Genomic DNA, 13,507 nt, shown 5'->3' on the forward strand with positions numbered 1-13,507 from the left:
GATGCTGCGCTTGACAGCAGTCGCCGGATGATGTGCTTTACCCGGATGTTTGTTTGACAGGCCGATTGGGGGTTTAATAGAGGTTAAGAGGCTTAGATGGAAGCTCAGATTTTCGACGAGGCTCTCACGCTTTCTTGTTTCAAGTCTACGAGCACGAGAGAATCTCTGAATATTCACAAACCTGATTCTAAACTCGTGCATTATTCATGCAATGAAACGTTCACAACAACATTGGAGGAAGAGCACGCAATTGCAACTTTTTGTTTGTGCATTTTAGATTTTTTTTATAACTTTGCATATTAACAATTGTTTAAGTGATTTTTTAAATAATGCTTAACAAAGTTTTGTGTTCTGTTTTACTGTACAAAGTCATCTCTGAGAGAGAGAGAGAGAGAGAGAGAGAGAGGTTTCGTCTGTTTTTGGTCTCTGTGTTCGAGGGTTTGGTTGTGCCTTTTCATTTTTAATGTGCTGTTAATAACAGTACTGTATTTAAAGGCTGTGGTTACTATGGTCACCGCGGTTACTATAGTTACCCCTATATGTTTCATGCACTTCACTTTCCTGGTGCCGTTCTGAAAATCTCATGGTAAAAATATCCATCTGGTGTCCGGCGTCAGTTTAATGACAGACCTCCAGAACTAGACCAGTCCGTCTGTTTGTTTCTTCTTTATTTCCTCATTGCATTTTTTATCTTTGTTCCCTTTCCAGACGGCTGCAGAAGGCTCCGTCTGATATTATCATTATCATATACTGTAGGGTGTGTTTGTGTATCTGATGTAATCGCACAAAAACGAAGTCGCAAGTGCGCAAAGTTCTTTCGAAACTCAGTTTCAGGTCATGTCTGTTCAGGTCTGTTTCTGTTTTTATATTAAGGTAAGTACACCAAAGTTACTCTTAAAATCGTACGAATGACATTGCATTAGATAACAACTGATATTTAAAGGGATAGTTCACCAAATAAAAAAATTCTCTCAGTATTTACTGTCATCATTGTTCTGCTAAACACACAGGAAGATATGTGGAACATTGTCATATCTCAACCCCCAATGAATCGTATAGTAGTATTTATTTTCCCTACTATGGCAGTGAATGGTGGGTGATGTGACATCTTCCAAATTTCTTTGTGTGTTCAGCAAAACATACAAATTAAAACAGGTTTGTGGCAATCTATGAGGGCGAGTTAAGGATGACAGAATTTTAATTTTTGGAGAAAGTATCCCTTTAACCAAGTGTCATGTGTGTTAAAAAGATAGAATAAAGCCTCCTTTTCCAAGTTAATTCATAGTAGGTTGATTTCTCCCAAAAAGTTTTCACACTTTAGGATTTGTGACGCGTTACAAACGTTCCTCTGTTTGATAAAGCATCCCATTACAATGATGTTGCCTTGACCGATGGCGTGAGTTTGAGGCGGGACTAACTGTTTGGTTTACCAATGGCAGATGATAAGTGTTTTATGAAAACCTGTTAAGATGAAGGCAAAGGAGATGTACAGTAGTCACCACAATAACACACAAAAATAACACAAAACATTTGCACAGTATTATTCACACATTATTCTGTTCTTTTAATTGTTGTGTATTTTAGTTTGTAAATCTTAATATTTTGCCGGGTCTCATTCTCATGTGCACATAAGCAATCGGTTTTGCTTTACTTATAAATAAAAAAATGCAACATCTGTGTCCTCTTCACCTTATGTGTGTATTTGTGTGCACATGTATGTGTGTGTTGGTTATACTGTAGGTGTTAATATAATTGTCCTCCTCAGTTGATCCATTCTGCTCTATTAATCACAAAGTGTAACTGCTGAAAGCACAACGATGATCACATGACCTCTTGCCAAAACACACACTGCACCAAACACACTTACACTTCCAATGAAGCTTTCATTTGTCATTCTAATGGTATAATGTCTATTTGTTTGGCAAAGGTTGGTGATGAGAAAAGAAGTTTGGAGGTTTCGTGGTTGAATTCACATTGCATCTTCTATGTTTGACCTGTCCTTGTGTAATTCAGCAAATCAAACATTCTCTGTGTGCCATCAACACGTTGAGGTGCCCTCTTGTGGGTATTGGACACTTTTTAAATGCAGAAATTTTTTTGTGATGTATAAATTTTTAAAAGCTGACATCACTTTGGCTGTGTATCGGTGGATTGTGACTGGTTATAGAAAATTTGGGGTTTAATACATATATATACATTTCATATTATATATTGTTTATTGCATTGTAAATAATTTAGAGGGATTGCTAGAAGATCTGGCGGAATAAAGCACCGTATGCATATCAGGATTGCTAACAGCTGCTTTTTGAAAAACATGCATGTGTCCAGGTGGTCGAGGACAGAATGGCAGTCCCATCATCACCTTCCCAGAGTACCCAGCGTTTGGCGAGCTGGAGGAGGAAGAGTTCCACAACGTGCTGACGTACCTTACCAGCGTTCCCAGGTGAGGAAATTGGGTGCATGGACTGTTCTTACATATTTTGGAAATGGCAGAACATTTTTAGAGTAAAAAAAATTTGAGAACGTTGAATAACGCATCAAATGTGGCACTGTTTCACCAGGACTTTACATTTTTTATATTGAAAAATGTAATTTATTTTAAAAAATGTTTTCATTCTGTGTATCATAAAATGAATATATAGACAAAAATTACATATATTTTTAAACCATATTATATTTTCAATCTAGTAGATCATAATCCTGTTTATATTTATAATTTTAATATGTAATTCTCGACCTGACCAGTAGAGGCCGCTCTAACATAATCCTGTTGTAATGCAGCATGCATTTGGAAATTCAATGAGATGACTGTAGACTGCTACTTCATTAATATTCATTATGCAAATTAAATTAAAATGCCTAATTATTACTTGTACACGGTTAACAAGGTGATCTGGTCATATTAATGTCCCCTGCTTTACATATGCAAGTTTGTGGTTCATTCGAGTTCACAATATTATGTGGAAAATAGAGTTGACCTCATATCAGCGTTTAACACACGTCAAGCATTTGCATATGGGCCAGTATCACTTCTGGAATAATAAAACCCTAAAAATTCAGTGGTGCGTTTTCCCATTTCTTTATCAAGTGAGTAATTTAAGCCGCAGTGTTAATATTTTAATGAAAGAGGGATTCTGATTCTCTCTCCCCCTCTTTTCCATTATTCCCATGAGAAAAGCGAGAGATGGAGATTGAGTAATTGGACGGATGTGTGTATGCTGAAATGGATGACGGGGTTTTAATTTGGTTCTGGTTTGGTAGATGAGTCCTCGAGTGTAAACCAGACAGGTTTAGAGGTCAATCCTCCAGATGTAAAGTGCTGAATGTTATGAAACCTTTCAATTTCTTTCCTACTATAAATAAATAAAAATTATTTGGAACATATAATTTTGTTATACATAGTGTTATATAATAATGTTTACCGCTTGTAAAGCATGAAGGTTTGTATTTAAGTAGAATACATGTTCTTACTTTTTTTGTAAAGGTTCAGAAAAAAACTGCAAGGTGTTTTTTTTATTTGAGAAATATTTAGTCATGTCTCAATATAAATCCAAGTATCCTGGGGTCAGTTTTATCATGAAAGTTCATGTGATCTGTAAGAATAATACACGTCATTGTTCCCACAAAGCCAAATACCACTCAGCTATCTAAAAAAACTCTTGTCACAAAACCAGACAACACAGAAAATTTATTAAAAACAGTAATAGCCAATGTGGAAATAAATCATTGAGGCAACAAGACGTCAGACCGCCACAGTCTTTGAATGGAGGGTTATAATTAAAGCCATGATTTTAATTGGGTTTATCATCTTTATTACTGGCGCACGCTCAAGGTCATCAGTCATTGTGTCGGTACAGAACTGCATCAGGGCTCCACCGGCAGATAAGACCCCCGACATCTCTCCCCTTCCTTTTCACCACCTTTTTATTGTGAGAAAATAAAAAACGCTCCAGAAAAAAACAGCTTGAGGCAGAGAGGGTACACGGGGGGTGGGGGGGAAGAGAGAGATTTGTGAATATTTTAGTGGAGAGAACAAGCAAGGGTGGGTGAAAAGAGAAAGAAACGCACAATCTGTGTGTCACTGTAATGGCGCCACATTTGCTTTGCCGCTATCTGCAGTGCCAGTTTTTGGAAGGCGGAGCTTTCACGATCAATCAACACCTCTCTCCCGCCCACATTCCACAATCTGTGAGGGTTCACTGCTCTGATAGGCTGAGGGGGAGCACCTGATGGTACTTGATTGGAGGCTTTTTAAAGGGGAGGTGGATTGAAGCTGCTTTCACGGTCTGTGCTTACGGTGTGGCACTCATTCAAATGGAACCAAAAACAGAGAGATTGGAAGCAGAGGTACGCTGAAGGGGATATAAAATCGGGGAAACTATCTGTGGGTGCGCCGAAAAAAAGGAGTAGGGGGGTATTATAAAGGTCTGGGTTCTATCCAGTGGATTTCCAGCTGCCGTGGTAACCAGAAAGCAGCCTTCGGATACTGGTGCTGTGGAAAGCAGTCCTTCTCCACGGTGATGGACGTAGCAACCAGCTCAGCATCTCTGCGCTACGTTGCCACGGTCGCGTACTGGGCTTATACTCTCCAACGTAGGTGTTTCTGTTTGAAGATGCATTTTGAGCTGTTGGAATGCAGATGCCTTTTTAAGGATTGCATGTTATTTTTTTTGGCGACATCTCTGAATGATGCAGATGGTTGATGGAGAACTGATGATGCGGGGGAGCTTTTGAGAGCTCGCAATGATTCCATCTCAGTTTTTATCATTTTTGGAGATACGAGTGTGATACAGTGATGTTTCTCTGATTTTCAGTCTCAGCTCGACGGGGGTCGGCTTCATCCTGGTCATTGACCGCCGGCAAGACAAATGGGCGTCAGTGAAGGGGACGCTGCTGCGGATTGCGGTGAGTCTGTGTGTGTATGTTGGAGGGAAGAAAAAAAAACATGCTGGTTGTGGATGCGCTGGAAATGTGTGTAGATTGTGATGCATAACATTGTATTCATTACAAGCAAGCAATGCAACATTAAATCTGAATGTTTCTGTGAATATTCACTGACCGTGTGTGTGTGTGTTTCTATGGGTGTGTGTACCCATGTGTGTTATGAGAACATGAGCTGACAGGCATGTGCCTTAGGCTACAATGCATAAAAAACATTTTCTTGGTCAGTATTTTTGTCTTGGGATAAACTCATTATACAACACTATACAGTAAAGCACTTGACACGCAAAGTTGCATATGATATAATGTTTTTACTGAATATACCTTCAATAGTTTGTTATGGTTGGAACATTAGCTTAATTTCTATATTATCTTAAGTCTATATTGAACAATTATGCAGTGCAGAAATTTGACTTAACATTTTTTGTTTCATTTATTTTGAAAATGTTTTTAGAGAGTATTTAAAGACAAAATTAATTCCAAGTTAGCGGCATCTAAAAAAAGTATCTCGCATCTTTTCATAGAAACTGTAAATATTTAAAGGGATAGTTCACCCAAAAAGGAAGATTCTGTCATCATTTATTCACCCTTAGGTTGTTCCAAACCTGTATAAAACAAAGGGAGATATTTGGAAGAATGTCAGTTCCCAAACAGATCTCATCTCCCATTGTTATTATGATGCCATGAGTGTTAATGAGGATTTCGTCAGTGCTTCTGTAATGTAGCACTGATAAAGCCTAATGTCAGCAGGTGTGATGAGCACAGGTGGTGTCTCGAGGCTGTGAGTGTGTTGTGTATGATGGTCAGTAGGGGAGAGGTTACTAGGCTAATCAGATTAACAATCTGTGATTGGGTTCAGCTCTCACAAGCACTATGACAGACAGAGAGATAATTTCATTGTCCTGGTAGATGCAGGAATAATTTATATTGTTTTATATATGGTTTTAAGAGCTGTACCTGTTTCTAGTGCCGATATCTTATATCAAGGAAACATATAGAATTGTGAGATTGTTCAGTGTGTGAGTTGAAGAATCATAGGCGTTTGAATCATTTTTCTAGGTGCTTTCAGTCTATTCAGATGATGGTGGTTGGTGGCAATTGCAGTGTCATTTAATGATAAAAAGATTATTTCAACTGCACTACGGCCACTATGGTTTCATCTGCAGAAATGTCGTAGGTGAGAAACTTGAACTTTTAAATGGGAAAGGGTTTCGTTTGTGCTATTTTATTAGTTTTAGGAGCCTTTGTGATAGCCTATTATGTAGATGATGAGCGTGATCATGTCCAATGTTTGTTAACTTTGCTTTTTGCTTAATCACCCAAACCAGCCCAAAATTGCATCAATGCAACCATGATAATCTTATATCGAAGGCATAGACCATAAATCTAAACTTAAAATATATTCAGAGGTTACACCACACATTAGACTCTATGTTAACAATGTGATTGCAGTATGAGTTATTATAATTATCAACATGCATTTCATATTTAATAATGTTGTTGATCAGTCTTTAGTGTAGACTCATGAAACATATTAATATTAACACATTCCATCAAAAACGTATTTCAGCTCTTCAGAACCATTATCTGTACAGTGCTTTTCTTTACATTCTCTGTTTGTGTTTTGATGAGTGAGTGTTTTTTCAAACTGACTTTAGCTTGAAAAAAGAGGTTCACAGTTATACTGTCTTACACACACGCACAAGCGTGTAAATCATTCTCTCCCCCCTCTCCGTCACAGTACATATGGCTGATTGGTAATGCTTAGCAGCGATGCAGCTGGTGTGCGACGGCCAGAGGAGATTTTCCAACACGTGCCTGAAATAAAAAACAAAACAAATACATAGTGCATACTTATGAATTAATAACATTTTCCACAGCAACCATAGTTTCCTGCTGTTTCAACAAAGATAATTTAGTGTATTTTTTATAAGCTGAATATTTCTGTTTTTTGTTTAATGCACAATATTAGGATGGTTAATGATGTTCTTAATGAGTTTCATTTGTCCTAATTGCACTCCGTTAAATTTCATCATAATTTCCTTTAACATATCACATAGTCCAACATTTCCCCTCTCATTATTGTTTTTGTTATTATAGGTGATGGTATTAAAGGGATCAAAAAGTTCTTTCATCATTAACTCAGCCTTATGTAATATCATACCTGTATAAATTACTTTGTTCCATTGAACACAGAGAAAGATATTTGGAAGAATGTTAGCAGTTTTCAGTTCAGAGACATCTTTGACCACCATAGAAGAATGAAGAAGGTGCCCGAGAACTCTTTTTTTTCCTAAATTCATCAAAATATCTCATTATGTTTTCAACAGAATAAAAAATACAGTATTTTCTTCCTACTATGGTAGTTGATGATGTCCCGAACTGAAAATGGCTAACATTCTTCCAAATATCTTTCTCTGTGTTCATTTGAACAAAGAAATGTATACAGGTTTAAAACAACCCGAGGATGAGTAAATGATGACAGATTTTACATTTTTGGATGAACTATTACTTTAATTGCATGTAGATCGTACAGACTTTGTGCTTTCGCCAATGAACAAAGAAACCCTTAGAAGAAAGTCTGGTGGAACCGGTCCCTGAACGGCCCAATTCAATTTAGGAAATTGTAATGTACGCTAATGTATGCTAAGTAGACACGGCTAAACATCTCCGGTGTTGCTGAATTGCACTGTCACTGTAATATATGTAATGCGTGACCAATGATCTCTTTCATGCCACACAAACAAACATCATTTCTATTTATTTTTATGCATATTAATATCACATGATTGTTTGCCACATTTTCATCGGCATGAATATTGCATTAGAGGGTCTGGTTAAGTGCTGGAAGTGCAATATACATTGGCAAATTGTTCCTCGATGCCACATAAATAAATTCTGAAGAGACTGTCTGCAGGCCTGCCAGCTGTGGTTGAAGCTTCTGTTAACTGGCACTAAACATTTTATTTCTTTGTCATTTGAAAGAAGGGACGGCCGTCTTTCGTCAGGGCTCTTCTGTGTCTCAGGGGAGGTTGTTAAGAGACTTGTGTGCTGAAAGGCAGGAGAGTGTCCGCTCAATGACATCCGCATTAACATACATTTTAAGACTGTGGTTAAAGCCTGTGATGTGGATTATTCATATGGTTTATATAAGAAAGGTTTTTTAGGGTATGTTGTGATGCTCTGGAATCACACCTGACACAGGTGTGGTTGCGTTTTAGTGTCCAATGTTTGGACTTGCAATGCTATTATCCACTTTCTGAAATAAGAGTGGGTTATGGTTTTCGGTTTTAAAAATGCTTCGTATTATATAACCTATTATATTCAATCTATTATATCTATCTTTGACTACTGTTCACTTCAGGCGTTCAATTGAATTCATTTCAACCCAACTCTGTGTAGTTTTCTCCACCAATCCGATCGTACGATGATTGTTCAGAGTGATATCTGCCAATACCGATTCTGAAGATTAAATTCATATTTCTTAACTTGTTATTAATTCATGTAATGACTATTAATATTGAACATCAAACTGGTGAGGTTTCTTGACATTTTCAATATAGAGAGCACAAATTTATTGGCTGATAGCCGAGAGAAATTTTTTTGTTTCACAACCGATGCCGATTATTGGCCGATATATCGGTGCATCTCAAATATAAATATCAAATATATTTATGTGTGTTAATTGAAATCTATGTGGCGTGTGTGTATGTGTGATTAGTGTGTTGTTTATCCGTGTGGTGGCAGGTAATCCCGCGAGATGCCACACACTTGTATGGTTTCCCAGGAGAGTTCTACATATTTCCCCCATAAATCCCCCTATAATATCTCACACCTTTTGCTTGCTCTCTCATGTAAATTCAGTGATGTATCTCTGAGATTGAGCTAAATATAAGCTTAAACATTAATGTTACATGAAAAAAAATATCACAGTAATAACAACCACAGAATTGTACAGGAACTATATAAAGTGCAGACGAAACAACAATTTGATACACTGTGTTCATTTTTGGCCATTCTATAAGATGATGTGGTGTAAGAGGATAGCATTGCTTATTATATATATATATTCATAGTGAGTGAGAGAGCGAGCGAGAAAGAGAGAGAGAGAGAAGGGGGAAGGGTAAATTAGAATTTTTTTGAGACCTTTTTTAGCCCAACATGGAGAAACCTTTATCATATTTATCAATAATAGACAGACTGTGTTTGTGTCTGTGTGTTTTGAAATGCATGTCGACTATCTACATCACAATGATATGTGTTGTTTCTGTTATTTATTGAATGAAACAACACTGCCGGTATTTGATGGTTTAATTTCGGTCTCTGGGAGAGGCCCGAGGCCTCTTTTACTAAAGCTTTCTAAAGCAGGAGTTGTGTTGTTCAGATTTGCTTGAATAAGCTTTAATAGAGGAGTCAATATTGGGGCGGGTTTCTCTGGATTCCTACTGTGCTCACAGCCGACCCCTGTGACTCTAAGCTTATTGCTGGCTTGTTGAGGACGACATGACCAATCCGCACAGAGGAATAGGTGATATTGTCATGGTAATATGAAGGCGGGGGTTCAATTTGTGGCGCCTCCTTTGTCAGTAATCAAACATGAGTGTCTCTATGACCGTTATTAATGTTAAAATTCTCATTCTCAATTCAATTGTTCTTAAAGGAAGATCTTTATTTCACGTTTATAAAGAAAATGTGGGTGGTTCTTGTCCAAGCAAAAACACAACCGGGCATGTTGTGGGTGGATTCTGTCGTGTTCTGGTTGGTTGCTTTACTGGGCCAAGTCAAAAGATCCCACATTTGAGTCGCTTTTATTGTCTGGTCTCCCCCTCATTGAAAGGGAATCTGTCACCTATTTAATTGTCCTCCAGGTAAATTTTTTTAGTTTAATAGCTTAAGAAGGTAATGGCAAACATATTAGATTATATATATAATATAAAAAATGAGTTTTCCTCAATATAGAAGCTTTAATTCACTCAAAAAGGAAAATTAAAAATGTTTCATCCTTATGTCATTCAGGTAGGCCATATGACATCATGTCTTCAGTTGAACAAAAGCAAGTAATTTTTATATTAAAATGCAATCATGTTATCTTAAAGTTTGGGACTCAAAATGTTGAAGCTCCATAAGCATGTGCATCCTTCATGTGTTAATTATTGACTTCTGAAGCGAAATGATACAATTGTGAAAGAAAACTGATTTTATTTTAAGCTTATTTAACAATAGTCAAACTAAAACAAGCATATTCAGCGCGAAATCTAAATTCCTCTCATCATCGGTTCTGTCATTTAAAATCAAATTTAATACTTTTAAATGCGAAGTTATAAAAAATTATTTCAAAAATATTGTGCCAGGTTAAGGGTTCTGTGTGAAGACTGTAGCAGCATCTAGTGGTGAGGTTTCGAATTGCAACCAACGGTTCACTCCAACCCTCCCATTCGAAGCACTACGGTGGCTGACACAGAACTAACACCATGTCTACGACACGACACCACAAAAGACATTAGAACTGCATTAGAATCCATTATAATTTTACATTTTGTCCACACTGGATGCAGTGCGGCGCAACAAACCCATTAAGAACAAACATGTTGTCATGTCACTTCATGCCAGTCACGTCGGGTATAGACACAGTGTTGGATATCGTCAAGTTTTCGGTTCTGTGCCGAAGGAGATAACATATTTATGAAATGTTTGTCCGTTTAGGGCTACTGTAGAAACGACATGCCGAATTCCATGCAAGGGGACCCTCGGTGTATGTAGATTGAAAAGGCTCATTCTAAGGTAATAAAATCATTACGCTTAATTATGTAAGGCCTTTATACACCTCTGAAGACATAGTTATGTATATCATTTTGCATTTCTGCCACTTTGAAACCAATCCATCCAATTGCCACACCAATTGGTCTGGTCGACCCTTGAATCACACATCTTTCTATTGTCAAAAAAGAGAAAACAAACAACGTTACTGTCCAAGGATAAAAGGGGGCGGGGTAAATAAATTACCCTCGAAACGCAGACCTGGAGGCATTTCAACATGACAGACTGTGGGATTATCTCATGTTGGCAGACTCGGAGCACGCGACTGGGAATCTTGGGACGGCACAAGTGTTTGTAACAAATTCACATTGTGATAATGTGCCATGTTTAAATCTGGTCTGTGCTCAAATTGAGTGGGCATTTGGATCAATTAAAAAATAATACAGTTTATACGCTAAAAATTGCTTCATTTTGTTTGTTTGTTTAACTGTCAGATATAAAAAATTTGATATGAGTGTCAAAACCAAATCCCCTTTTCGTTGTTCTTGACTGCTCACCGGCCGACACGCAGTCACTTACTACAAGAGACCCACGCCGACATCACTCACCCGTATCGATCTGATGTCAAATATTTTTGATATGACACACTGCCCAGTGGGAGGGATTTTAATGAAGAGGCTATAAACACTCGACGAGGGGCACGTGTGTGTTCATACATACATTCATACAGAGAGAGAGAGAGAGAGAGAGACCTGGGGGAGAGAGACATATGCGAGACCATTGTTACCCTTTCTAGTCTCTTAAGGAGTTGTCATGGCAACAGGACGTAGATGTGTGTGGCTCGAGACGAGAAGGGAGAGGGGTGGTACCATGCGATGGCCCGCTAACATGAATATTATTTATTTTCATTCTTGCTTTATCTCATCATGTGTGTGTGTGTTTTTGTGTGTCCGCAGGGCTCTTTCCCAGGCAACCTGCAGCTGGTGCTGGTACTGAGACCCACAACACTTTTCCAGAGGACGATATCAGACATTTTGTTTAGATTAAACAAGGATGAGTTTAAAATGAAGGTGCCGGTAAGTGTGAGCACTCGTGTGGTTAATGAAGAGTATAATGAAATGAATGGAGTTCATAATGAAGTGTGTGTGTGTGTAGGTGATTATGCTCAGCTCTGTGACTGAGCTCCACAGCTACATCGACCGCACACAGCTCACTCAGGAACTGGGCGGCACGCAGGAGTACTGCCACGAGAAATGGATTTCACACCGCACCGTGAGTACCGACACTTTCTGACACCGATAGACGGATTGCGGAAACAATGAAACGGACACAGGATTGGTTTGATGTCAAAATGACATAAGAATATTAACATGTATATAAACAAATGCCTTTGTATTTAAAGAGACAGACAACACCAACACAACAGTATGTCCCACAGATTGCAGTATCTCATACTGCACACGAGATAATGTAACCTATAGACAATTTTTTTATATACAATAGCGGCCAAAAGGGTTGTCTGTGGGTACACACAGTATTTATACAACATTTGCTTTTAAAGGTGCTGTATGTAATTTTTTGGAGGATCTATTGACAAATACAAATAATAAACATAACTAGGTCTTCAAAGGTGTATAAAGACCTTTCATAATGAAGAGTTATGTTTTTATTACCTAAGAATGGAACTTTTTCATCTACGTACACCGCGGGTCCCCTCAAATGGAATTCTCCATGTTGTTTCTACAGTAGCCCTAAATGGACAAACTGCTCAACAGAGCGTGTTTCGCAAAAATTATGTCTCCTAAGGGGTAAGAAGCAAAAACGTGACGACATATTAGCCCTGTTTCAGCCACCGTAGGGCTTCGAAAGGGAGGGGTGGTCTGTGCCGTTGGCTGCGATTTGCAACATCACCACTAGAGGCAGCAAAAATGTCCACATTGCTTCTTTAAGTGGATCTTTAAAGTAAAATGATTTAGTTCTGGTTTATTCGTCCCAATCAAAGTAAAATCAAGCAGATTGCCTCGTGGGATAGTGTTGTACACAATAGGGAATCATGCAAAAGACCGTTTAAACTTCATTCTTTTGTTAATATGGTAGTCCACTATTTTAAACACAAACTGAAGACCTGATAAACAATAAAACTGCGATAATACATCACTCTTCCATCTTCAAAACAAGCGGGAAAATGTCTGTTAAATCGCTTCCCTTCCTCTTTAATTTATGCACTTGCTTTTAAGTAATCACCAATTGATTTTCTACATGTCTGTATCGATTCGTGATCAAAGTGTTTTAAGTACCATGCACTTGTTTGCAGTAGATGTACAGTAGGCATTTGTTAAGTGAACCCATTAGTGTGATTGAGTTCTGTTGGTTTGATGTAATCTTATCTGTGATTTTTGTACCCACAGGCCATCGAAGGTTTTGCTCTGATGGTGAAGAAAACGGCTCAGATTTTGCAGTCATTCGGGACAGAGCTGGCCGAGACAGAACTGCCCAATGATGTAGAGGCCACCTCTAACCTTCTGACCATCCACACCGAGAAGAAAGACAAGATGAAGGTCAGAGAAGAACACTGGCAGAAAAAAACAAAGCTTTATCTCTGTAGCACTGGGGGGTTTAGCATTACTGAATGAGTGTACTGTATATTTTTAATACACAATCATTTTTACAAAATAATATGAACGGTTTTATTTAAATATAATTTCAATATTGTACAAATTATTCTTATAAAATAGTTGATGTACAATATTTTTTTTATCAAAACCACCTTGAAATTGGCTGGTTAAAACCCTTTTAAAATGTATTTTCA

The 13,507-nt window shown here is 37.9% G+C and overlaps 1 protein-coding gene across 7 annotated transcripts in view; it reads left to right on the top strand.

The window, feature by feature from the left end:
• Positions 1–13,507, top strand: part of mcf2la (mcf.2 cell line derived transforming sequence-like a) — a 55,335-nt gene that overhangs the window by 26,408 nt on the left and 15,420 nt on the right. For all 7 annotated transcript variants that reach the window (XM_056771685.1, XM_056771697.1, XM_056771691.1 and 4 more), the window contains exons 3-7: positions 2,329–2,443; positions 4,815–4,905; positions 11,655–11,774; positions 11,854–11,970; positions 13,107–13,256. In XM_056771685.1, coding sequence (XP_056627663.1) covers positions 2,329–2,443; positions 4,815–4,905; positions 11,655–11,774; positions 11,854–11,970; positions 13,107–13,256 — 593 coding nt within the window. The remainder of the gene's footprint in view (positions 1–2,328; positions 2,444–4,814; positions 4,906–11,654; positions 11,775–11,853; positions 11,971–13,106; positions 13,257–13,507) is intronic.

The sequence above is a fragment of the Triplophysa dalaica genome, chromosome 2, assembly GCF_015846415.1.
Source record: "Triplophysa dalaica isolate WHDGS20190420 chromosome 2, ASM1584641v1, whole genome shotgun sequence".
NCBI lineage: Eukaryota > Metazoa > Chordata > Actinopteri > Cypriniformes > Nemacheilidae > Triplophysa > Triplophysa dalaica.